This window comes from Bos indicus x Bos taurus, chromosome 8 (assembly GCF_003369695.1).
Source record: "Bos indicus x Bos taurus breed Angus x Brahman F1 hybrid chromosome 8, Bos_hybrid_MaternalHap_v2.0, whole genome shotgun sequence".
NCBI classification, from domain to species: domain Eukaryota; kingdom Metazoa; phylum Chordata; class Mammalia; order Artiodactyla; family Bovidae; genus Bos; species Bos indicus x Bos taurus.
The window spans coordinates 103,811,537-103,838,505 of record NC_040083.1 but is presented as its reverse complement, the minus strand read 5'-3'; the positions used below and the strand labels follow the sequence as shown (position 1 = coordinate 103,838,505).

General features: G+C 49.4%; 1 protein-coding gene across 4 annotated transcripts; it reads right to left on the bottom strand.

Annotated features, from left to right (window-relative positions):
• Positions 1-1,398: 1,398 nt before the first annotated feature.
• Positions 1,399-26,823, bottom strand: TMEM268 (transmembrane protein 268). Of its 4 annotated transcripts, none has more exons than XM_027550615.1 (10): positions 26,363-26,823; positions 22,977-23,163; positions 17,387-17,496; positions 14,786-14,893; positions 13,913-14,062; positions 10,325-10,435; positions 8,326-8,406; positions 7,262-7,447; positions 2,714-2,932; positions 1,399-2,605 (listed from the first exon to the last, which is right to left on the bottom strand). In XM_027550615.1, the coding sequence occupies exons 2-9, from the start codon at positions 23,083-23,085 to the stop codon at positions 2,753-2,755; spliced, it is 1,035 nt and encodes a 344-aa protein (XP_027406416.1). In that variant the 5' UTR covers positions 23,086-23,163; positions 26,363-26,823; the 3' UTR covers positions 1,399-2,605; positions 2,714-2,752. The 4 variants fall into 4 exon arrangements, with proteins under 4 accessions (XP_027406416.1, XP_027406415.1, XP_027406417.1 ...); XM_027550614.1 differs by lacking the exon at positions 26,363-26,823 and adding an exon at positions 26,108-26,212; XM_027550616.1 differs by lacking the exon at positions 26,363-26,823 and adding an exon at positions 26,108-26,126 and having other exon boundaries at positions 22,977-23,159.
• Positions 26,824-26,969: the final 146 nt, after the last annotated feature.

Genomic DNA, 26,969 nt, shown 5'->3' with positions numbered 1-26,969 from the left:
CAGGTAGAAGAAGGCAGTGATCACTTTTATGAATAAATCTCATTAAGCAAAGCAGGCCACAGCATTGGCCGAAGAGAAATGCTTAAAACAGCCATTTCTAAGAGCTGGTCTGTGCTCATGCTTTCTCTTCTCTGGCCCAGAGAAAATGGTCAGATTCATCTCTTACATGGTAAGTCAGCCACATAATTACAGTTCATGTTCACTAGAGTCATTTATAGAGTGAACTGACATTCAGAGAGGTTAACCTAGCCAAGGTCACACTGCTAAGAAGAAGCAGATCTAGGATGAGAATCCAGGTCTCCTGCAAGCCTATCCAAATGATGATCAAGTCTGGGCACCTTATCTGTGTGAAGCTATAGAACCTTTCTACATGTAGACAAAGGCGTAACAGACAGAAAGGCCAAAGGCAAGAATGGAACAGAAAATGCTGGAACTTTCCAGATATTTGACTTTGAAAGGGCCAATTAAAAAAAAAAGGAAAATCCAAGCTACCCATTATAAAGATGCATAAACTGAGGACCAGCCAAAAATTACATAGCTAAAAGTGTTAGTTCAAGACCAGAACCCCAGTCTGTGCCAACTGTACTCATCATTCAACTGAGTACAGAGAGTGTTTTGCAAAAGCTACTATTGAGGTGACAGCACTCGATCTACAGGAATTTCTTTTCCTTAGCAGGTCTAGGTCATACACAAAAAGTATAAGTCTTTGTCCTTGAGGGGTTTATGGGCTAGCTAGAAAAACAGGCCTGTGCACAGGAAATCAGAATTAATAACAAAACGGCAGTAAAGGCAGCTGCTGCTGCTAAGTCGCTTCAGTCGTGTCCGACTCTGTGCAACCCCAGAGACGGCAGCCCACCAGGCTCCCCCGTCCCTGGGATTCTCCAGGCAATAACACTGGAGTGGGTTGCCATTTCCTTCTCCAATGCATGAAAGTGAAAAGTGAAAGTGAAGTTGCTCAGTCATATCCAACTCTTAGCGATCCCATGGACTGCAGCCCACCAGGCTCCTCCATCCATAGGATTTTCCAGGCAAAAGTACTGGAGTGGGGTGCCATTGCCTTCTCCGGTAAAGGCAGCAGCTACATCAAAAACTCAAAGGAGGAAATTCCCGGGGGGCCCAGTGGTTGAATCCCGAACTTTCACTGTAGAGGCCCAGGTTTAGTCCCTGGGCAGGGAACCATCCAGCATGCCATGTGTCACAGCCCAAAGGCAAAATAATAATAGTAATTTTTTAAAAAGAGAGAATTTAAGGGAGGCAGAGTCAGGAATTCCCTGGATTCCCAGTGGTTAGGACCCAGTGCTTCCACCGCCAAGGGCCTGGTTTCAAGCCCTGGTAAGGGAACTCAGATATGCAAGTCCTATGGTGTGGCCAAAGAAAAACAAGGTGAGATGATTTGGATTAATAGATTAAAGAGGTAATTTTAAAAAACAAAAAAATAGAAGTGGCAGCGATGTTGGAAGGCTTCCTGAGGAGGGGTAAGGACAGCTAGGCTTTAAAACATGCAAGGAGGAGGGGCAATATGGAGGAGGAGACTAAGAGGAACAGACTCCCATGTATAAAATAAATAAGCTACAAAGATATACTATACAACACAGGGAATACAGCCAATATTTTATAGTAATTATAAATGGAGCATAACCCTTAAAAATGAGGAATCACGACATTGTACACCTGAAACGTACATAGTATATCTTACATCAACTATACCTCAATTTTAAAACATCTTTTTTAAAAAAAAAAAGCATGCATAGGAATCCAACAGATGCAAAAAATAGCTATGTCAGTTCAGGAAACATTTTCAACCTATGAAGGATTTTTATGGGCGATGAGGCCAAAATTGCAGATAATGGCAAAGTCCTCGGCACTGGGGAGCCTTTAAATGCCAGGCTGGGGTCTTTAGATTCGGGCCCAGGGAACAATGGGTCTTCATATTTTTTCAGAAGCAGAGCACCTGGAAGCCTCTGAGCTCTTCATGGAATTCCACGAGGGAGAGATCTCGCTTCACTGCAGGACAGCGTTGGTGTGAGGGAACAGGACTGCTGTTCTCTCTGCAGTGAGACCACACCCACAGGCATGTGTGCCTTGGAACAAAGTAAGTCCTCTAGTCAGACAGGATCAGTCTCTTCCAAATCTCATTAGTTACATACTGTTCGTTCCTTCCTTCTGTCTCCTGAAGGCCTGCGTGCTAGCAGACAAGCCCAAGTGACATCGTTTTTCAGAAAATGTAGGGCAAGAACAACTTAAAAGTGGAGAACATTCTGAGAATTTACTTCTTTGCTTCAGACTGGGAAGGGGGCATCTTATAATTTAAGGGGCTCGAGGCAACGCCACACAGAGCAGAGTCCTTCCGGAGTCTCCATCTGACGCGAAGCAGGTGAGGACCGGAGCATCGCCTGAGAGCCAGCTTTGGGCCCACTTTCAGCCCCGTCTGGTCATCTTCACATTTTCGGGGCTCACCAGACAATGAAAGGGATGGGCGAGGGGCCCCTTCCACTCATGCCAACAGTTCTAAGCAGCACAGAAAGTAGCTCAGAGTGGGACCATCCGCTTCTGCAAAGGCCAGGGGTCAGCGTGGACTGTCGACAAGCCATTTTGGTGCAGGGTCCTGGAGTGAACACCGGATCCCCAGTGCTGACATGACTGACAGCCTCAGGGCACCCCAGAGCCTCGCCATCAGCCACCCCAGGGCTCCAAGGCCTCCCTGACCTCTCACCTTCAGTCCTGGAGGAAGAGGAGTACCTTCGTTCCAAGGTCACCTGGTCAGGAATGGGCAGCACCCGGTGCCCAGGATGTAGGCCTCTATGAGCTGGCAGGGGCACGGAATCCTTGGAGAGTCCATGTGTCGTGTCCCCAGTGCCTGGGGAAGCTGAGAGGTCACGAGGAGGCGGGTGTAGTAGCCACCAAACACCGCCAGCAGCTGCTGGGCCATTTCCTGGAAGAGACAGGGAAGCAGAGTGAGGCCCACAGAGAAGTATCTAAAGAGTGAAGAGAAAGCCAAGTGGTCCTCGGCTTTGACACTGGTCCCGCAGTGACACTCACTAAGAAGAACCCGGCCAGGCCCTCAGCCGAGGTTCTTGCAAGATGCCTGAACGGGTCCGGAACTCTAGCTCTCAAGCTCTGTGGGACTACTGCAGTCTCAATTTCCTCATCTCCAAGGTGGGTAACCTAACTGCTAGGAGGCGATAATATGCACAAAAAAGCTTCCCTAGCGGCTCAGACGGTAAAGCATCTGCCTGCAATGCGGAAGACCTGGGTTTGATCCCTGGGTCGGGAAGATCCCCTGGAGAAGGAAATGGCAACCCACTCCAGTACTCTGGCCTAGAAAATCCCATGGACGGAGGAGCCTGGCAGGCTATATAGTCCATGCGGTTGCAAAGAGTCAGACACGACTGAGCAGCTTCACTTTCACTTTCATGCACAAAAAAGCTAGGGAGCACTACAGAAATTACCATTAGCTTATAACAGCCAATTGCACACACACAGAGAGACACCCTGTCTCTTTCTCTCTCTCCTTCCAGTTGCAAGTGATTTTGTAAAGTACAGAGGTCAAGGTAACGCACCTGAAGAGAAGCGCCAGTAAACGGAGGCAGGGTTGGGAGAATACCCCTATGACGGCAGATTCTTCAGTTTACACAGGGTAGTACCTGCTGTATTACTTCAGGCTAGTATTCCTATATTAAAAGTGCTCATCGAGGCTACCAGATCACACTTCTCTCCTCTATGCTGTGTGAGCCCCCTAGAGAAAATAAAGGATGCTCTGATCCAGGGAAAGCAGGGTTTAGGGCCTGACTCAGTTGGATATTTAGGAGCAAAAAAAAGCTGAGCCTAAAAGCGCGAGGGGACCGTCCCCGTCCCACTGAGAACCTGTCTTCACTTCCTGTCCTCATGCACGTGAGAGGAGCAGGTTTCTCTCCAATAAACTACAATGCATCATTTCACCCTGTTCACGCATTTGTTTTTGTTTGCTTGTTGGCTGGCTGAGGCCAAAGACCTCTTCAATCAGAGGTGTGTGTACAAAGGATCTGACACAAGACCAACACAGTATGATTCCACTTAAAAGAGACACACACAGCAATAAATTCAGGAAGCCCAGGTGGCTCAGCGGTAGAGAATCCACCTGCTGATGCAGGAGACCCAGGTTCAGTCCCTGAGTCCGGAAGATCCCTTGGAGAAGGAAATAACAATCCACTCCAGTATTCTTGACTAGAAAATTCCATAGACAGAGGAGCCTGGTGGGCTACAGTCCATAGGGTCGCAAAGAGTCAGATAAGACTGAGTGACCAAGCACGTGTGTGTGTGTGTGTGTGTGTGTGTGTGTGTGTGCATGTGTGTGTTAGTCGCTCAGTCACATCCGACCCTATGGACTGTAGCCCATCAGGCTCCACTGTCCATGGCATTCTCCAGGCAAGAATACTGGAGTGGGTTGCCATGTCCTTCTCCAGGGGATCTTCCCGACCCAGGTATTAAAGCCAGGTCTCCTACGTTGCAGACAGATTTTTTACCACTGAGCATGCACACACAGCAATAAATTCATAGAGACAGAAAGTAGCATGGTGGTCCCCACGGGCTGGGGAAGGTAAGAGAGTTTGTATTTTAATGGGTATGTGGTTTCAATGATGAACAATGAAGATAAAACGGGTTTGGAGGAGGATGTAGTGATGGTCGCACAACAATGTGAATGGACTTAAATGCCCTTGAATCATACACTTACAAAGAATTACGGTGGGAAATTTAATATTGGGTATATTTTATTGCAGTGGAAAAAAAATTTAAGTAAAAAAAAAAGAAAAGAATTGGAAAAATTGTGTTTACTGCATGCTCTTATTAACACATTTGGTCTCCAAAGTTCCATCCACCTGTCTGGCAGCTGGGATTCCAGGGAAGATGCTCTAGCTCCTTAACGTGCAGCACAGCTTAGGTGGTAGCACCCAATAGAACTTTGGAGCAGGAGGAAATGGAATTCAACAGAGATGCATATAAGATTTCAGTATCTAACTGCAATTTAAGGAGATAGATTGATGACAGACTGGCTGATAAACAGATTTTAAAAAGACCCAAATACTTATCAACATGTTCATGTTTAGGTAGGCTTACCATCTATGGACCCACAAATACACATCCCATGGAACTACACAAAAAAAATACCAAGACATTTTTTAAATGGGGGGGTACCTAATAAGTATTTTTTATTTAAAATGTTATATTTATTTTCCTCTTTCAGAGATCTTTCACAGTCTGAAGGTAATGCAGTAAGGTGTGGGTTACACCCAGGCTGTTTATGTCGGTACAGTTAGGCATCAAAAAAAGTGGGAATATCAGCTCAGCCACCCTGGGACAGACCAGAAACAAGTCACTTCACTTTGCTGAGCTATTTCCTCAGCAGCAAAAGACAGAAAATCGAAACATCTTTCTGATTGTGCTAGAGTAAGGATTTATTAAAGGAACTTATGGAAAGAAAGCCCAGTGTGCAGTACTCAATAAATGCCATCAATATCACTATCATTATCATTATTCAAAAAGCAGAAACTAGCTCTGTTGGATCAGTGTTTCCTTAAGAGTTATCCTTTGTGCTAGAAAAATGCTGAAAACATCAAATAGCCTACCACTTACTAATTCAGATTGCGCTTTGCACCCATTTACTTCAAAATTGATTAACATAAGCAAAGAAACTCAACAAGAAAATTTGCCTCCTGAAAATCATAGGCTGGTTTCTGCCCTGGATTCTGCCATATTCTCCCTTGTTATGTGACCTTGAGTAAGTCAGCTGACCCCCTGGAAGTTTATTTCACCCAACAAGAAAAAAGGGAAAATAACCCATATTTTAGAGGAAATGCTAAAGAATTTTATGCATGACAAAAATCTATAAAAATGTAAGAGGTCATTATAACTATTTATCTGCCTTTCACACATCCTGGGTTCCTCCTGAAATAAGACAGTCTGGCCCAGGCTGAGACTTGGGCATCGATTGTACTTTCCCTCACTACGTTGTAAGGGCAGCTACTTTAAAAACATGTGCACACGCACTGAGACTTGATATTCATGACAGGAAATTGTATTACTATTGGTTTGAGTGAATTTGAAAAAAATCATTTAAAAGACCCATCATAGTTAATAGGCTATTTCACATAAACCCAGACATGCATGCGCAAGAAAGAATGTGACCTTATATTTTCAGCTCTTTGAAGAGATTAATATATTTATCATTTTCTCTCATAATGGTCCTATTTGCAGGCTCCCCACTCCCCATCCATGCAAAAGGGAAAGTTTGGACTGGACTAGACTTTTCATCTCCAAATCTAGAGGCAAAAAACGAAAGGCGAGTGCTCTCCCGTATCACACCCTGCCGGAGATCACCCCTCGCGGCTTGTCATCCAGACCGTCTGTCCTCACGGTGAGAAGGGGCTTCCACAAGCTGCAAACCATATTACCAGACTTCTGGTCTACCAGCTCTTAGCCATCCCAAACAAACAGCTTAGCTAGCAGGACCCAACAGAACTTTGGAGCAGGAGGAAATGGGAATTCAACAGAGATGCACATAAGATTTCAATATCCAACTGCAATTTAAGGAGATAGATACATTGATGATAGATCGGTTGATAAACAGATTTTAAAATGACCCAAATATTTATCAACATGCTCATGTTGAGACAGGCTTACCATCCATCAACACACAACTACACATCCCATGGAACTATACAAAAAAATACCAAGATATTTTTTAAATGGGGGGGTACCCAGTAAGTATTTTATATTTAAAAATTTATATTTATATTCCTCTAAGCTATCTTTGGAGAAGGCAATGGCACCCCACTCCAGTACTCTTGCCTGGAAAATCCCATGGATGGAGGAGCCTGTAGGCTGCAGTCCATGGGGTCACTAAGAGTTGGACCCGACTGAGGAACTTCACTTTGACTTTTCCCTTTCATGCACTGGAGAAGGCAATGGCAACCCACTCCAGTGTTCTTGCCTAGAGAATCCCAGGGATGGGGGAGCCTGGTGTGCTGCTGTCTATGGGGTCGCACAGAGTCGGACACGACTGAAGCGACTTAGCAGCAACAGTAGCAGCAAGCTATCTTTTAAACTGCTGCAGTGAGGAAAAAAAATATTAAAAAAAACTAGTAGGCTGGAAGAGGTGTATTGTCCCAACCAACTCAGTAAAGGCACGTCCCAGGAATCTACAGTAGAACTTGAGAGCCATGCACGGACTCTATGCAAACACCCGGTGAAGGAGGGCAGCCCTACCGGCCCGGGTGCCTGTTACCTCCGGCTCAGCCTCAGGAACAAGCTGGCGAAGTTCAGTCTGCATGAGCGGCTTTTCCGTGGAACCCGGACGGTCGGGCAGGAGAGGAGTTTCCTCCAGCAGGTTCTCTGGCCCCTCGTTGGCTGTGGGGCTTACCCCAGTCTCCATGACAACACACAGCTGGCTCAATCTGCTTCTCAGCAAGGACTACAAAGGAAACAGAGAGGGGCTCAATGGTGTCCTCAGCTGGGTGGATGTAGGAGGCCAGGTGGCTAGCCAAGCATCAGACCCACAGAGGATGGGTGGACTGTCTACAGATTCAGATGCTGACCTCAGGAGACCCTGGAGCTGAGCCACATTGGAGAGATCAGATAATTCCTGCAAAAATACAGTCAGAAGCACTTTTCCGTCCATGCTCTCATCTGTTCCTCAGCGTAGCCTGGGACATGGAAATCTTTACCCATATTTGCAGATGAGCAATTGAACTCAAAGGCCTTCTCCTAAGCCACACAGGGACTAACTTAGCTGGATCGGGGCTAAGCCACAATCCTGAATTCAAGACCAACTACAGCACTTTCGGGACCGAGGAAATGGGTCCCACGAAAGAAGCACAGGGCTCGAGGATGGGAGGGCTGGGCTCCGAATCCAGCATTTCCAGCTGGCTCTGGGCCTTCTCAGAGCCTCAGTTTCTGCTTCTGTGTAGGTGAAGCAAAATCTGCCTGTTCTTCCCCAAAACACTGAAGATTCTAAACCAGGGAAAGTCACTTAAATATATGGTATTTTCCTCTGCCAGAATCTTGATCATTGTTGTTGTGATAAATGAAATCTATTATTATTTATTACTATTATTATAATTAAAATAAACATTCACTATAAGAAATGTGGCAAATGCAACTAGTTATACAGGAAGAGAAAAACAGCCATAATATCCTGGGCAAAAACAGCCATGATTCCACAGAGGTATTCTTCCTTCCAAGTAACTTTTTCCTTAGACATTTTCCCAACACTGAGATAATGCAATCTATACAATTTAGCCTCCTGGTTTATTTTCTTCTTTTGTTTTTCACTTAAGGTATCTTACTTACTTCTTGGCTCATCTTCATCTCTCGAATGTGATCAGACAAAAACTGCGCACAGGTCTCCAGGTCAAAATAGACAAACCAGAGCTGGGGAGAGAAGCAGTCATGACCACAGAGGACAAAGCCCGCCGGACCTCGAACTCTCCATCCCCAAGACGGGCCTCACCCCCTGCCTCCTCCCCGCAGGCCCGCCCTTCTGGGGATGACCAGATTCACCCTGGTCTCAGATGGGAGCCATTCTGCTGTCTCTGAGTTCCCCTACATAGCCGATCCCCTTTGGATGACTGGCAGACAAATGGCTTTGTGTGCAAAATTCGGAAACTGTCAAACCCTGTCCCAAATGGCTGAAGTCCCATCTCTCTCAAGTCACTGAACATCCCAGATAAACTCTGGACCATCCTGGACACCACATATCCACCTGGGATGAACGCATGTATGTACCCCCTCTATCCACAGTGGTTGGGATGCCCTTCTGTCTGGAACCTAACAACCAAACGAGTGAAACCCTTCAGAGCTATCACCTCCACTGTCCGTGGCCAGGTCAGAGGTCAACAACCTGGGGGCTCTGGAGGCAGGAGCGGCTAAGAAGTCTGCTGGCCCCTCGCCATCACCTCCCGTTCCACCTCCACCTCCACAGTCCCCAGGAGGCCGGGGTAAACTCAGCCAGGTGGAAATCCTCCATGTTCACACATCACAACCTGAGTTCTGCAAGAAACCACTGGCGCCTGGCCCACGCCCCTGGCCACAGACCCACTCCTCTGGATCTCGGGCCTCCCTCTTCCCGGTGAGACCCAAGGTCACATCTCTCCACTACCTCACCCCCAAGGGAATATTTGGATTCCTTTTTTACTTTTTATCATGAACATATATACACAGAAGAAGAGCACAGGAAGTCATTAACTTCCAGTTACCCATCATCTTGGTTCAGTGATTATCTCTTCATGCTACACTTATTTCACCTCTACCCTCACCCATTACTCACCCTGGACCCCTCTATGCCGCGCATCCCCCCCCAAAAAATCCATTATATCACCCAGTCTCAAGATGCTACTTTGTAACTGAAAGAACCTGGTTTTTTAAAAGATGTGTCCACTCCTTAGTCAATCCAGCCAGCCAGCCATATATCCAACTAACACTTGCCAAGTCGCTCCTCTGTACCAAACGATAAAAGAGGATTTAGAGGTAAATGAGGCTGAAAAGACCCCCAGATTCAAGAAGCTTCTGATCTACACTATCACGCTTGACCTACCAGTAGTCTAGTGATCAAGTTCACCCTTGGTGTCAAGCAAGATCCCTTTACATCCTACACCATCTCGGGCGTGCTTCGTAAACTCAGGACCTGCCTATGTCTGTTCTCTGCCATAGCCTCAGTACCTAAAACAGTGCCTGGCACATTGTGGGCTCTCGGTAAATATTTTGGGGATGTACAGGTCATGTGCCCAATGGGCTTCCTACCAAAGACCACCTGTACCCCCACCCCGGGCTCCCACTGGGTGAGAGCAGGCGTGACACTGACTGAGGAGATGCACCAATCCCACTGGCAGAGCACAGCCAGGATCGGGAGCCCTGAGCCTCATCCAGCCTGGCTGTGTCCCAGACACACTGCGTGACCTCCTTCTGGTCGCTTCAGATCTCGCATTTCCCTGGAGCCAAGGAAACAACCAAGCCAGGGGCACACAGCCTTCAAGGTCTGACCTGCCTCTCCAGGGACCTCATCTGGGCACTGAGGGCTTGAAACAGGGGAGGCCCCATCTCTCTGCTGAATAAATGTTGAAGGCAGAATGTAGCTTGGCTTCCTTCAAACTGTCCTTCCAGCCCTGCCTTGTGGAGGTTCTAGGCTGCTGCTAACCACAAAGAGAGGAGTCTCCAGAAGGGGACACAGGAGCAGGGAGGAAGGAAGGGCTGCTGATGCCGTCTCTGTTAGCAGACCCGGGCAGACACTGCACAGACCTGGGGAGCCCGGCCTCAAAGCTCCCACAGAAGGGGTCGCTCGATGACGCAGTACCTGAATCACACTCTGGCAACCTTCCACCGTGTCTGTAACCCCCAGCAGCACCCGGTGTCTCAGGAGGGCTCCGTTGGCAGCTGTCAGCCTGAGGTCTGTGTTGGTGTTGGCCTAGAAGACAAACGCCAGCCTCACGGCCTGAACTTCATGTTGTCGGGGCACTCCTGGGCCCAGGCAATAACCATGCACTGTCCCAGCCCAAGACACCACGGGACAATCTTGGTCTTTAAGACACAGCCACTGTCTCCCCTATACAACAGACTGTGGGGTTGTTGGGACAATAAATTCAACAGTGTCAGCAAGCCTGGGGTGAAGCCCAGCTCCGCTACTTCTGGGTAGTGTGGTCCTGGTCAGCTGTGTCCCTTCTCTGAGTCTCGCTTTCTCCAGTTCTGAATAAGGATAAAAAGTGTCCCCAGCCCTTAGGAAGGTGGTGAGATTGAATTGAGACTGTGTGTGTGAAGCACTTCACCCAGTGCCCAGGACACAGTCATATGCCACAGGTATCTGCAGGAGGAGGGGCTCCTACCTCTCCCAAACAGGGGAAACCAAAGCGGTGTGTACAAATGCTGAGGCTCTCAAGGATGTTGTGTGATGCAGGTTGAACACAAACAGTCAGAGTGACGACGGTCAGGGAGGGGGATCTGCAAGGTCCTGAGTAACAAGGGATTTGAGAAGAAGTCCTTGAGCTGAGGCTCAAAGGAAGACGTAAGGAAGGCTGTGTGACCACAGACCAGTTACTTAACCTCTCTGAGCTTTGGTTTCCCCACTAGTGAAGAGTTAATACGTTATATAATACCAGGTAGGATTATGCACTCCCCTTGTGGCTCAGATGGTAAAGAATCTGCCTGCAACGCGGGAGACCCAGGTTCAATCCCTGGGTTGGGAAGATCCCCTGGAGAAGGGAATGGCAACTCATTCCAGTATCCTTGCCTGGAGAATTCCACGGGCAGAGGAGCCTGGCGGGCTACAGTCCACTGTCTCACAACGAGTTGGACACAACTGATCAACTAATGCACGCACACAAGTCGGAGTACAAGCACGCTGCGTGTATTACATCGTTTAGTTCTCCCGGCAATCCTATGAGGAGCTACAATTATCATCCCATTTTACAGATGAGAAAACTAAAGCCCCGAGAGGTTAAGCCATAAGTCACCCCAGGTTGTAGGGCTAGCAAATGGTAGGGGTATCCTGCCTTCTTGTCAGGTTGTTGGGCATAGATATCAGGCCCCAAATACAGAACACATAATAAGTGCTCATTAAATGATGGCCATATTAGAAAGTAAAGGATCCTGGAGGATCAAAAAACAGCAATGAAAGAAGAGCCATTATGCACCTGGGGCCTCCATGCTGCACCTACGAGGAAAAACAGTTTTGTTCATCTCTCTGCCCTATGCCCAGCACATCCCCTGGCATTGCTGAGCCTTCGTGAATACCAGCTGAATAGGGAAGAAACAGAGGAAGGAGGCAGAAACCCACAGCAGGCCTCCCTGAACTGCCTCCCTGAAGCACTTGCCAGGCACCAGATATTTTTCTTGCTCCTGATAAAGCAGAACACTTAGCATTTTCCCCCTCCCCAAGAGAAGGTTCTTATTGCAAAAGCAGCCAGTTCAATTTATTTTTTTATAGGCCAAACACAAGACCATGAAAGCATTAACGGAGCCCAAGGGCAGCATTATTTTGTCAGCCTCATCTTGAAGCTCAACAAAGATCCTTTCAGAATGATTGAGCCATAAAGTTCCTATTCGTTCCCGTGAGCACAGGCGCTAAATGGAATTCATACCCTAAACTCTGACCACATTTCCTCACATCCCGCCCTCTCCTCCTGAGTCAGGCAAGAGTAGAGTGTTTACTAAAGGTCTCAAAGTCCATCTCTGTGCCAGGTGCTGGGGAGCTTCCTAAAGTAGCTAGGAGAACAGTGGAGGGGCTTCCCTGATGATCCAGGTGTTCAGAACCTACCTTCCAACGCAGGGGACACGGGTTTGATCTCTGCTCCAGGAAGATCCCACATGCTGCAAGGTAACTAAACCTAGGCGCCACAGCTACTGAGCCCACACTCCAGAGCCCATGCTCTGCAACAAGAGAAGCCGCCACAATGAGGGCCTATGCGCTGCAACTAGAGAGCAGCCCCTGCTCGCTGCAGCTAGAGAAAGCCATGTGCAGCAGTGAACACCCAGCACAGCCAAAAATAAACAAATAGATTTTTTTTAAAAAAAGAAGAAAGAATGACGGTGGAGGTGTGGTAGGCAGAATAATGACCTCCCAAGGCTGCTTAAATCCTACCGCACAGAATCTGTGAATTTATGTTATATAACACAGAGGAATTAAGGTGGCAGATGGAATTAATGATGCTAATGAGTTAGCCTTAAAATAGGAAAACTGGCCCAGATTACCTAGACAGCCCAAAGACCCAGGGATCAAACCTGAGTCTCCTGCATTGCAGGCAAATTCTTTACCATCTGAGCCACCAGGGGAGCCCTAAAGTCATCACAAGGGGTCTTAAAAGTGGAAGAGGGAGGGAGAAGACTCAGAGTCAAGAATGTGAGGACTCAATTCACCACTGCTGGCTCTGAAGATGCAGGAAGGGGCCATGAGCCAAGAAACGCAGGAGGCCTCCAGAGCTAGAAAAGACAAGGAGACAGATTCCCCACTAGAGATTCTAGAGAAGAGATAGCCCTACCCTGTCAAAACTTTTAAACTACAGAACTGTAAAACAAAACATTGTTTTAAGCCACTACATTTATGGTTATCTGTTACAGCCACAGAACACCAATGCACTTGGGTATTGGTCCAGAACATGGCTTGGAATCTGAGCTCCCGGCTTTGAATTCCAGCTCTGCCATTTATTAGCAGCATGACCTTGGACTACTCCTTGGGCCTTTTGGAGTCTCAAGTACCTCACCTGTAAAATGAATATAAAAGACTCTACCCAGAGATTTACTGGGGGGTTCTGAGTTAAGGTATGTAAAGCACTTAATAGATGATCTACCACATATGAAGCGCTCAACAGTAACAAAAGACTGATGCTGAAGAAGCAGAAGACAGTTAGCAAACCATGCATTAAGCCAGAGGTATCAATCTCCTTTGTGAATGAAGGCACAGGAATCAGAGGGTTCAAGCTTTGAACTCCCAACTCTGCCAGTCAGACTGGGATTGGCACAAGTTACCTAAACTCCCTGATCACCCACTCTTGGCCTCAGAGGTCGCTACTGAGATTAAAGGTGATGCAACTGTCAACTGAGAGCCAGGCTGGAGTCCACCCACGCACACGGCTATCGCAAGCGCACAGGCAGGGGAGGCGCATGGCAGGGGAGACCCAGTCGCCTCAAAGGGCCGTCCCTGCCACTCCCAGACTCGCTCAAAACCCAGCCCGCTTCCAAAAAACAACACACAGGGATCAGAGGGAAAAACAGAAAGGACCTGATCACACGTGTGACTGGACTTCTTTGAGTCACTGGACACATGGGCCAGGGCGAAGTTTCACAGCTGGGGAAATTCTTTGAAGCAGGTGGAAGAAAGGTCTGACTTGGGGTTCTCCTGCTGGTACAGCCTCTCTGGAGGGAGCATGGCTGGGGTCCCCGGAGGGCTCACCTTCCTCTGGTGTCTCTCAAAGATGACCACGAGAGTCAGGGTGAGGCTCGTGGCAGCCAGGGTCACGAGCAGCACGCCTGCCCAGTGGTTCCCCAGGGCGAACATCTGGCTGGTGGAGTAGATGTTGGCCCACACCACCACGTAGAACACCTGTGAGAAGCCAGAGAGAGGGCATGGTCAGGGACACCTGTCCTTGGGTGGAGCAGCTCCACTCCCAGGGCCACCCTCTGGCCACTTCAGACACCCTCTTCGGATTTAGAGAGCTCACAGTGCCAGACAGACCAATGCGGGTGTGGGGGCCTGTGAGAACAAGCCCTTGTTCCTTGTTCATAAGCAGATGGAGAGGCAAGGGGTTAGAACAGGTATTCCAAATTCCTTCTTACTCTGATTTTAAATAAAACAGAAAAGGGCAGGGCTTGGGAGTGAGATGAATCTGAGTCAGAAGCCCACTTTAAATGCTAAGTGGACTTGACATGTTATGGCACCTCTCTGAGCCTCAGTTTCCTTATCCATAAAATGGGGACAATAATACCTCCCTCATGTGGCTGTTATAAAGGTCAATAAAATAACCAAGTCCCAGAGAGCAGAAAGGTCTTCACAAGACCAGATACTAAGACTGGGGTCTCGGGGGTAGGTCTGCAGATTCCCAGTCCCCCATCCTCTGCCCTTAGTAAATCTGCCATCCACCCCTTACATGAGGAGCTGGTAACAACTCTCCCCCATAAACCTCCTCCTACACCAAACCCAGGGCCGTGGGTACTGCTCTCTCCCCGGCAGCCTGGCCACCAGCCCCTAAAGGCGTTACCAGCACCCACAGGCTGCAGGGCGTGGCACTGAATTCAGCAGTGTCTCAGGGGACCCCGCCCTCCTTACCACAGCGAAGGCCAGCCGCATGGGCCTCGAGTTGTAGATGATGTATCTCCTCACTTGGGGCTCTAAGAGGGCGCTCTCAGCCAGGCTCCTGTACTGGTCAGCTGGGACCTGTTTGGCCACCCAAGGGAAAGAGACCCGTCGGCCACAGAGAACCATGCCCCTTCTTCCCACCAGCAAGCATGCTGTGTCCAGTTCACGTGGCTATCATGTGGAAGTGGGGTGAGTGCATCCTGGGCTGCCCTAGAACGCAGAACAAGGCGCATGGAGCCCTGAATGGCATCACAGGGTCAGAGAAGGACGGGCCCTAATGGGGAGGCAGGACAGCTCAAGACCCAGGGAGACGTCCAGGAGAGGGATCCCCATAACCCCAGGCTCAGCACCTCACAACAGACCCAGGAGAGCCTAATGGTTAAGGGGCAGGCCCTGGAGTTGACCAGCCCTGGGTCCAAACCTTGGCCCTGCCCCTCATGTGCCAGAGCAAGGAAACCCACTTCTCTGAGCCTCACTTTCCTCCTCTGGAACATGAGGGTAATAAATGTACACTTTATAGAGGTGGTGTGCATATTAAACAAGATAATACATATAACACTTATATATGTATTATACCGGAGAAGGCAATGGCACCCCACTCCAGTACTCTTGCCTGGAAAATCCATGGACAGAGGAGCCTGGTAGGCTGCAGTCCATGGGGTCGCTAAGAGTCGGGAACGACTGAGCGACTTCACTTTCACTTTTCACTTTCATGCATTGGAGAAGGAAATGGCAACCCACTCCAGTGTTCTTGCCTGGAGAATCCCAGGGACGGGGGAGCCTGGTGGGCTGCCGTCTCTGGGGTTGCACAGAGTCGGACACGACTGAAGCGACTTAGCAGCAGCAGCAGCAGCATGTATTATACAGTGAGTGAAAGTCGCTCAGTCATGTCCGACTCTGCGACCCCATGGATTTAGTTCATGGAATTCTCCAGGCCAGAATACTGCAGTAGGTAGCCTTTCCCTTCTCCAGGGGATCTTCCCAACCCAGGGATCGAACCCAGGTCTCCCACATTGCAGGCGAATTCTTTACCAGCTGAGCCACAAGAGAAGCCCATATATTATACAGTAAATATATGTATTATATATATATATACATATTATCTGGACATCCCTGGGAGTTTCTGCTCTCTTACTTGGGGCTTCCCTGGTGGCTCAGATGGTAAAGAATCTGCCTGCAATGCCGAAGACCTGGGTTCGATCTCTGGGTTGGGAAGATCCCCTGGAGGAGGGCATGGCAACCCACCCCAGTATCTTGCCTGGAAAATCCCCATGGACAGAGTACCCAGGTAGGTTCCAGTCCATGGGGTTGCAAAGAATCAGACACGACTGAGAGACTAAGTACAGCACAGACTACACACAGAGCCGCTCTCTTACTTAGACGGATATCTGTATCTAACTATCTGCTTATCCAAGCCCAGGGCCCCCTTCCAAAGTGAACACTTGATATACAAGTATTAGTATCAAACTACATCAACAGCTATTAATGCAGTCCAAGATACTGAAAACTCACATTTTTCTGCCCGAGCAAAACGCCCTAGAGCATAAAGGTCTTACGAGAATGAACTGCTTAAGAACACAGAATTTAATCATTAGAGATGGTAGTTAGGAGCATGGTAGAACAATATGCAAACTGTTCACCAGTGAAGAAAACCCCATCTGAAGACAACTGTTTAAGGAAAATGTCCTTTTGTACAAAGGCTGAAAGGAAGCGTGGGAAGGAAAGCCAGCTGTCATGCTGATGTGGGGTGAGTCCTGTCAACTTGGAACGCTTCCCTTTAATGGTGCTAAAATGTTTTAAACCATAATACAATTCTGTGTTAAAGGAGTAAATTCTCAAGTCTTCAGGGTAAAATTAGCATTGTAGCTTCCTTATCCATAAATAATCCATCCCAGGCAGTGATGATCAGACCTCATACTCTAAAGGATATGAGAAGAGTGAGAATCACACCTGTGGGAACTTAAGAGCCACAATTTATTGAACATTTACTATGTGCCAGAGTCAGTGCAAGTGTTCCTAGAGCATTATGTCTTCTCATTTGCACAAAAACCCCAGTGTGTGACCCCAGGCACGGGGACCTAGTCACCTCTGTAGCAATCACTGAGCAGCTGTGATTAAGTGCCCAGCACAGGGCGGACACCCCCAAACACACGTCTATTACGTGAATTAACTGGCATATCAAGCACAGGGTAGGTGCTTAAAAAAATGTTGTGAATCACTGCAATGTTTAACATGGATGACCAACAAGGACCTATTGTATCACACATGGAACTCGGCTCAGTAACATGTGACAGCCTGGATGGGAGTGGAGTCTTGGGGGGGCGGGGATAGATACATGTTCTGTCTGGCTGAGTCCCCTCACTGTTCACCTTAAACTATCACAATATTGTTAATTGACTACACCCCAGTATAAGACACAAAAATAGAATTTTAAAAGAACGATGAATGAGCCAGTAAAAAAAAGAAATGTTGTAAATAATGAGATGATAGAATAGATAAGACAGACAGATGGGTGGATTGATGGGTGGATGGGAGAAAAGGTAATAAGGACACAGTACAGTCAGCACTCACCTGAATACCCCAGGTCTGCAGCTGCTCTTCGGCGGCTCCCAGGTCAAATGAGATGGGCGCACAGGTATTGTCGATCCGGAGCACCGTAAGGACCTGGCCACTGCGGAGCTCTGAAAGCAGACAGACGCTTCACGTGGCTAAGCGATAAAGACTTGGGGTGAACCCAGATCTTGATGGCATCACCTCCTCCGGCCTTGAACATTCGCATAGCAAAGAAGGACTTGCCATCCTTAAACCTTCCGATGAAGGCTGCAGGTAAGAGTAAGGGTCTAATGGGGCCCGAAAGAGGGCGATTCCTAGGTTACCCGGGGGAAGTGGAAAGTGTTAGCTGCTCATTCATGTCCAACTTTTTGCGACCCCATGGGCTGTAGCCCACCAGGCTCCTCTGTCCATGGGATTCTCCAGGCAAGAATACTGGAGTGAGTAGCCATTCCCTTCTCCAGGGGAATTGTCCTGACCCAGGGATCAAACCCCAGGCTCCTGCATTGCAGGCAGATTCTTTACCTTCTGAGGCGCCAGGGAAGCCCAGATAATCTGGGGAGGGGCCCACTGCAATCACAAGGATCCTTAAAAGTGGAAGAAGGAGGCGGCAGAAGAGCCAGGAGGGCTGTGACTACGGAAGAAAGGTACAGCGATGGCACACCTCTGGCTTTGAAGTGGCAGAAGGCTTCAGGAGCCAAGGCGTACGGGCAGCCTTCAGACGCTGGGAAGGAAAGGAACAGTCTCTCCCGGAGCTTCCTAACACAGCCCTGCTGACCTCATGATCTGAGCTCAGTGAGGCCAGTGTCAGACTCCTAACCTACAGAACTGCAAGAGGATACTGCATTTTCTAAGCTCCTGTTAGTGGTCATTGTTACAATAGCCACAGAAATCCAATCCACTAACTTACTGGCAAGCCCTCCCCAGTATCTCAGCACTCGTTTGACACTTTAAAAGCATAAATTGCGTGAAAGTAGTACCTCAAAAACCACATCAACTCAGGCTTATCACAACTTCTCACTCTTGCCCTGCAACATTGCATGGAAGCCAGACCAGGAGCCAGAGTGAGGTTAATCCCCTCAGGCCCAGGGAGGAATGGCAGCAGAAGGAAGCCACACCTACTTCCCTTCTGAGCAGAGAAACTGAAGGAAAGGACTGAGCTCTTCTCTCACCTATGAGGCCCCGGGAGCCACCCGTGAGCAGCCAGGGCAAAGCTGGGGCTGGCTGAGCCCTGAGATACTAGGATCCTAGAGTTTAGCCACTCGAGGATGGAAGCTGAATATTTCAGCACATTTTCTGTAGCTGTCACTCAGAAGAGGAGCAGGACTGAAGGGGTTAAACCACAAACATGTTATCTACTGGCACAGAGCCCAGCTCTGGGCAATACTGGAGTCTTAAATCTCCACCTTCCTGGGGATTCCTGCCCACCACCCTCCTCAATCGCTCCTCCACCCCCTCACCCAGTCCATCCCTGGGCCCTGCCAATTGGGCCCAACAAAATCTCTCCCAGCTCCATGCACCCCTCGGCATCTTCCCCACAACCCTCACCCAGGCTCCCTTCACCTCTCCCTGTACCCCTGTCTCCTAACTGGCTTCTTCAACTGCTCTTCTTCTCACAGTGCATTCACACAGCTGCTGCTGCTGCTGCTAAGTCGCTTCAGTCGTGTCCGACTCTGTGCGACCCCATAGACGGCAGCCCACTAGGCTCCTCCGTCCCTGGGATTCTCCAGGCAAGAACACTGGAGTGGGTTGCCATTTCCTTCTCCAATGCATGAAAGTGAAAAGTGAAAGTGAAGTCGCTCAGTTGTGCCCGACTCTTAGCAACCCCATAGACTGGAGCCTACCAGGCTCCTCCGTCCATGGGATTTTCCAGGCAAGAGTACCAGAGTGGGATGCCATTGCTTTCTCCGATTCACACAGCTGCCAGGGCACAAATCAAACGATGTGAATCCTCTGAGTAAAAGTATTCAATAGGGGCCTTCCCCTGGTGGTCCAGTGAGTTAAGCATCTGCCTGCCAATGCAGGGGTCTCGGGTTCGATCCCTGGTCTGGGAAGATCCCACATGTCGTGGAGCAACTAAGCCCGTGTGTTGCAACTACTGAAGCCCATGTGCCCATGTGCCCTGCAGCCCATGCTCTGCAACAAGAGAAGACATTGCAATGAGAAGCCCGCACACCGCAATTAGAGAGTAGCCCCCATTCCCTCAACTAGAGAAAGCCCGCCCGTGGCAATGAACACCCAAGCTCAACCAAAAATAAATAAACGAATAAATCTTTTAAAAAAAAAGCTAACTTTCAATAGCTTCCCAGTGCTCTGAAGAAAACCAAGCTCGTTACCATACTCCCCCAGTCCTTAGAAGAACTAGCTTCCTGCCAAACTCAGCTTGAAGGCTCAGCCTCATCCTGCATCTTGTCACTTCCTTTGTTCCTGGGACTGCAGTGTTCTCTCCCACCGCACGGCCTTTGCATATGCTCTTCCCGCTCTCTCCCTAGAACACATCCCCCTGGCATCACTCCCTTAGACCCCAGTCATCATTTGCGTTCCAGTTCATTAAGCCCTTTCCCACGGAGTCTTCCTTGATGCTCTAAACTCTCGCCAGGTCAAATGTCTGATAACCCTGCCCATCACTGCCCTTCTCCTTTACGCTCACTGAAGATGAGTTCATGTACACCCAGTTACTCAATCAGCCACTGCCTCCATCCGAACAATATTACTCCCACATGGGTTTCACACATCACTGAATCCCCTTGAACTGGGTTCAGTGCCAAGTATACAGCAGGTACTAGATAAATGTTTCATGTATGAATGAAGTGGGGGAAGCACACGCTAAATGGTTTGGGGTTCAAATTGTACGTGAGCCTGTCACTAACAGAGAAACCTTGAAGAAGCCATTTAATTCCTGGCCATCCCCTTACAGGATGATGATATCCACTGTAGAAGATTCTGCAAATAATTAAGACAATGAAAATAAAGCGTTTAGTGTAAAATGGGTGCTGACTAACTGGCTGCTATGGTTGTCATCATTTAAAAGCTTGTCAGAGCACCTAAGTTACCATAAAGCCACACTGGTTTAGTTGTATTGTTTTTATCTTCTCACACCTTGTTCCAGAAAGGATTTCATAAAAATAAAATATAAAAAGGCAAAATTATAAAATAAGATTTTAAAATAAGTAAATGAGGGAAAACAGATAAAAAGAAGATAAGGGCTGAAATAAAAATAGAACAATAAAATAAAATATGAATAGTTTCCGGGGACTGAGCCCTTCCTATGCAGTAGCCACAGTCACAGGGTCACAGTCCTGATTCCATTTAATCCTCCAAGAGCCCTGTGCTTAGTCACTCAGTCATGTCTGACTTTGCAACTCCATAGACCACCAGGGTCCTCTGTCCAGGGGGGTTCTTCAGGCAAGAATATTTGCCATGCCCTCCTCCAGGGGACCTTCCCAACCCAGGATCAAACCGAAGTCTCCCATATTGCAGGCGGATTCTTTACCATCTGAGCCACCAGGGAAGCCCAAGAATACTGGAGTGGGTAGCCTATCCCAGGGGATCTTCCCAATCCAGGAATCAAATCAGGGTCTCCTGCAAAAGCCCTAGAAAGTGGAAAACAATTACTATGGGAAAGGAAACAGAGCCTCTGAAAGGAGAACCAGCTTGACTGGTGGTACCAGGGAAATGAAAGTAAGAAAGAGAAGAAGTGAAAAGAAAGAGGAGCACAGAAAAGGCAGCAGCTATGCTGTAGGAGCCTCAGACTAGCCCTTCACCACACAGCACAGGGTGGAAAACCCACACTGCTCCGGACCTCGGACGTGGAGACTGTGAACTGCTCCCCTAGCCTGGCTCTTTGCACTCTGTGGATGGTGTTTGCCCGAGCAATGCAAAGACTTCTCACAGTGATGGTATCTCTGTTTCCCTTTCAAACCATGAATTCCTGGATTCTTGGCAATAATCTCTCTCATCTGTTTCTTAAAGTGAGAACTTAAAGTCCTCCACTTAGAAATCCTTATTTTCACACTTAAGCTAAAAAAAAGGATCTGAAAAGCTACCAAGAAACATGCATGTGTACAAGTGTGTGTGTATGTGTGTGCATGTGTATGTGTGTGTGTTCACATACAGAAAGCTATTTCCTATAAAGGGGCAAGAACTGGCTTGCCAAAAACCAGTGGAGCAATGTCTTCAAAGAGCTGAAGGTAAATTATTCCATTCTATTTCATTCTACTGGTATGCGTATATGTGTGAATTGCTTTCCTAATAACAGTAGACATAAAAGGAAGCCTTGTTTTTAAGTTTGAAATCATCTAAGAAACCAGCCACAATATAAAATGCCATCTCCACTTGCCTATGCCCAGCCACTCATTCATTCATTAATTCATTCATTCAAAATACTTATTTAGTTATGACCAACCTAGACAGCATATTAAAAAGCACAGACATTACTTTGCTGACAAAGGTCCGTCTAGTCAAGGCTACAGTTTTTCCAGTAGTCATGTATGGATGTGAGAGTTGGACTATAAAGAAAGCTGAGCACCAAAGAATTGCTGCTTTTGAACTGTGGTGTTGGAGAAGACTCTTGAGAGTCCCTTGGACTGCAAGAAGATCCAACCAGTCCATCCTAAAGGAGATTAGTCCTGGGTGTTCATTGGAGGGACTGATGTTGAAGCTGAAACTCCAATATTTTGGCCACCTGATGCACACAGCTGACTCATTTGAAAAGACCCTGATGCTGGGAAAGATTGAGGGCAGGAGGAGAAGGGGACGACAGAGGATGAGATGGTTGGACGGCATCACTGACACAATGGACATGGGTTTGGGTAGACTCTGGGAGTCAGTGATGGACAGAGAGGCCTGACGTGCTGCGGTTCATGGGGTCACAAAGAGTCAGACACGACTGAGCAACTGAACCGAACTGACTATGTGCCAAGCTATGTGCTAGGTACTATAGACACAGGGATAAACAAAGCAATACAGAGCCCCTGCCCTCATGCAGCTTACATTTTACTTAGGAAGCTGGACATTCAACATGTTATTACATAGGGAATTAATTTAATTACAAACTGCTAAGTGCCATAGGGAGAAGCAGGGATATATCAGAGGGTCTGGCTTAGGCTGGGCCATCAGGGGAGGATTCCCCATGGAAGGGATATCTGAACTGAGCTCTGAAGGATGAGGGGAAATTAAGCAGGGGAAAGGAGACAGGGAAAGGGCATAACATGCAAAAGGGACAGCAGGCGCAAAGGTCCTGGGGCAGGGCAGCACGGCCGGGGCAGCAGGAGCCATTAAGGCAGGCCTGAACGACAGAAACGGAAACAGAAAGGTCGTGTATCTTTAAAAACCCCTCTGAGACACCACGAAGAGACAGTGGAAGAGGCAAGGAGCAAGAGGAAGCTATAGCATCCTAGTAGAGGGCAAGCTAAGGAATTCGGTGACAGAGACAGTAAGTAGCAATGACAGAAATGCCTGGAAACACATCCCCAAATGCCCACCCTTATCTCAGGCACTTCTGGGCCCTTCCACTCACCTCTCCTCAAGCATACTATCTGACTCCAGCTCAGCATCCTAGGGGCGGGGGCAGGGGGGTAGAGGAGGAAGGAATTAAGGGTCATGACCCTACCTTGCCCCCAGCCAGGAGGGCTTCCCCCAGGCAAGGGACTCCAGCCAGGGGAAGAGGTGGGCAAGGGGCCAGCTGCCCCACCGGGGTCCATCTGCGGTTCACACGCCATAGCAGCACCAGCAGGACTCCTACTTCCCCTTCTCGGAGCCGCAGTTCATCCTGGAGCAGCCAACTCAGCTTCGCCTGCCTTCAGAAAACAACATCATGAGAAACAACTTCAGGCCTGGTCCTGGGCTGGCCAGCTTCCTCAGACTCTCAAGGCCAAAGCCATCACCAGACTGAGGAGAGCCACCCAGAGTCTTTCCTCAGACTGTGGTCTCGTTGATCAGGCTAAGGAACGTTCTCAGAGGGAATGAATAGGAGGAGCCAGAACCCTCCAAGGCCTGGGCTGAGAACTTCCCTCTGGTCTTGGATCTTCTCCAGCTCAGACTCATCCAGGAACCACAGGGAACTCACGAGCTGACCAGACCCCACTCTCAGGCATCTGGGATTTCCCTTCCTGACTGAGTAGAGGATAGGTCTATTCATGACAGGGAGCCTTGTTTATACAAAGCAACAAACTGTTATAAAAAGAAAAGCAAGGACTTCAGCACCAAAGGACCTAGATGTGAACCTTCACTTGACCCTTACGTGCTCTGGGATATCCACTGTCAAGGTACTTAGCTCCCCAAGCCTTGCTGACCTCACCTGCAAAATGGGTGCAAGGAGGCCAGCCCGGCATAGCTGCTATGGGGCTACACAAAGCAATACAAGTGTGGCATCCAGTATCCTGCTCACCATCAGGCCACTTCCTCACAGGTTTTTCCCATTTCCCCGGAGACAGAACTGCGAGTCAAAGATGTGACGTGACCCGCCCACAGTGGGGTGGCTGGGAGCTGTGGGGACTGGAGATGAATCAGGCCATCCAGCTCCAGAATCCAAGCCTATCATTCCCACATCTTTGAACCTCGGAACCCAAGTCCGGCTATGGCTGAGCCTCTTCCTTAAACTGCCTTAAAAAAGAGTGGGTGGAAGGAGACTGCATTTCCCAGGTGTGATCCAACAACACAGTCGAGTTGGCATCTGAGCTGCCAAGCTATGGGAGGGCAGGGACCATCTCCCCCCAAGCCTGGCGCACAGTAGGCACTCCCAAATACTGCTGAATATCAGTCAATCATATCATCCCTTACTTCCTTCCTCTCCCCTGGTACCCCCAAGAGGCATGAAAACAACAGCCCAAGGATGTCTACCCTGTACTTGGCGATAAACGAGGTTCTGCTCCATCTGATTGGGTCTTAGGCCTATGGGACAAAGAGAATCCGTGGATCTATGCTCCAGACCAGGAACCCAGGGACATCCTAGCTAGGAACCTGTTTCCCAGAGAGGCTATACTGCAGTCTCAGAAACATTTGTGGGGCCCAGGAGCCCCCTGTCCCTCCTCCAGGCAGAAGGGACCATCCACAAGCTGGAGCTGCCCAGACAGCCTTCCAGACAGCGTGGACGGTTCATTAGCTGCAGAATCCCACAATTAGACGGTGTTTTGGGAAGAAATCCCCATCACTCCAGTTGGCCCAATTAGCCTCCCACAAAGTCCCAAGCAGGAGAAGTCATGCACCTGTAGGCTATTTAGTGTAATGGAGAAAAGCAGCCTGCACAGTCCTGCCACTTCCCACGTGAATGACCTGGAGCAAGTGCCTTGCACCGCCTCGGTTTCTTCACGTGTGCATGGGAATAATGCAACCAGGTTGTTGTGAGGCTTAAAGAATTCAAACTTAAATCACTTGAGAGCAGCAAGGGCAAAACAGAACATATCAATCATTATTTTTACTCCACAGACACTCCCTAAGAATCTTCTGGTGCCAGGCCCTGTGCTTTCTAGACTATAAAGCCAGCAATAAAATCTTGAGTCCCTGTTCAGCCCTCTCTGATGGGTACCACCATCTGGTAGAAAAGACAAACTCAGAGAAAGAGAAACAAGAAACAGAGAAACAGACAATGATCAGAGAAGGCAGTCAGAGGGAGCGGGCAGTACCTTGGATTGAGGGAAGACTTCTTCTGGAGGCTTCTCAGAGCACTGAAGGAGGATCCTGGCTTGGCAAAGGTGGAGGGAGAGAAGGAACTGCCAAGTAGGGAGAGGTACAAACCAGAGGGCAGGATGGGGCCAATCAAGGCGGCCTCTGCTCTCACCCTGTAGCCTTTCATCCAAACTGGAGGTTGCAGAGGGCAGGAGGGATGTTGGCCAAGGGCAGGTGCTGACCCATCACCCATTAGTGTATTCTGAGCTGCCACCCCCTCTCCAGCTCTACACTAGCCCTAACGGGACAAGGGGGGGTGAGGTCAGACACCAGGATGGAGTCAGGCAGGGAGTGAGCCCAGCCCTGAAGTTCCTCAAACTAACTGGCCATCCACTCCCCAGCTTCCTAACTCCCCTTGCTGATTCCATTTAACCAGACCTTCCAATTATGCATCTTTCTGATTTGGGTAGCAAACCTCTGCAAAAATCTCCGTTTCTGCAGACACTGAGTGCCCAGCATCCCCAGAAGAGCCCCAAGCGCCTCCCTGAGTTGTGTGTGTGTGTGTGTGTGTGTCTGCTGGGGGGACGGGGGAATCCTACAGTTTTCACAAGTCAAGTTTTGTTTTGTTAAACTGGAAAGTCCCAACAAGGGGCCGTGATGGAGGGTCTGTCACAGAAGTTTAGGGGTGGAAAAGCCTTCAGAGACAATAGCTCCAAGCCCTCCATTTTACACGTGAGAAAATTAAGACCCAGAAACGAAAGTGAACCATCCAAGGTCAAGGAGCCAGGTTGGGGGATGGAGCCACAAAGGAACCAAGCTCGATCGGGCAGGGGATGTTCGGCCACCTCTGGCCTTGGCCTGGGCGGCTGAGTCTTGATCCAGGGTCTGCTGCCCCTGGGCCTCCCTCCACCCCCGAAATCAGCCCCCCGCCCCTCTCGCCCTCCCCCGCCCCCTCACAAGGGCCGCCGGAGAGCGGCTCCCACGCACAACAGGGGCCCAAACTCAGCTCTCGGCGCCCACACCAGGCCAGGACCGGGGCACCCAGGCGGCAGCGCGGCTGAAATCTGGACTCGCGGCCGCCCGCGCCCGCGCCCGCGCAGACACAGGGGCGCGCGCCCCGGGCCCGCGCACACTCACCCGTCCGCGCCGCCGCCGCCGCCCGCACCACCGCCCCCCGGGGACGCGGAAGGTCGGGGGCACCGCCGCCCCACCGCGCCGCAGCCTCTGGGCACCGCCGCCCGCGCCCCGCCTGCCGCCCGCGCCGCCCTCCCGAGTCCCGCCCCCGGGCCGGGCCGGCCCCGCGCGGTCACCCCACCGGGAGGAGCCGCCCGCAGGGCTCGCCTCCGGGCCTAGAGGGAAGCAGGTTCGCGTCGGAACCGAGCTGGGAGCTACCTTTCAGCAGCCGGGCTCCCTCCCGGGGCGCGGGGAAGCGCCTCCGCCCTCGCCGACCACGTGCGTTGCTTCTGGGGCTCTCGGGGAGGTGGGGTGGGGGGACCAGATCCCGGGCCGGGATGAGTTTCCGCCCAGCTCTGAGCCTCGGTCCCCGGATCCTGAGAGCAGCGGCTTGCGTCTGAGGTCCAGCCCGCGTCTGACAATCATGGGACCCGATGGATGAAGCAATATTAGGAACCAGAAATTCCTCAGGGACTTGTTTTTTAATGAAAAATTACATGTGCATTGTATTAAGAGCATCGGTTTGGGGATCAGGCTCCCTGAGCTCTCAGCCAAGTGTCTCCGATTTTTAGATCATCTTGAGTATAGAGTTTTCCCTCTCTGTGCCTTAGTTTTCTGTTAAAAACAAAAGCAAATTATTCTGCTTCATGGGATTATATGAAGCTTTAACGAGATAATCTGTGTGAAATGTACATAACTGCAGGACCAATGACGGTGGCCACCACCCCCATCTGCATCACTCGGGATTTCAAGGGGTCTACAGTGAAAAGTACCTCCTTCCCTGAGGTTTCTGTAGACGGCTTGTGGACGGGTGGGGTACACTGTG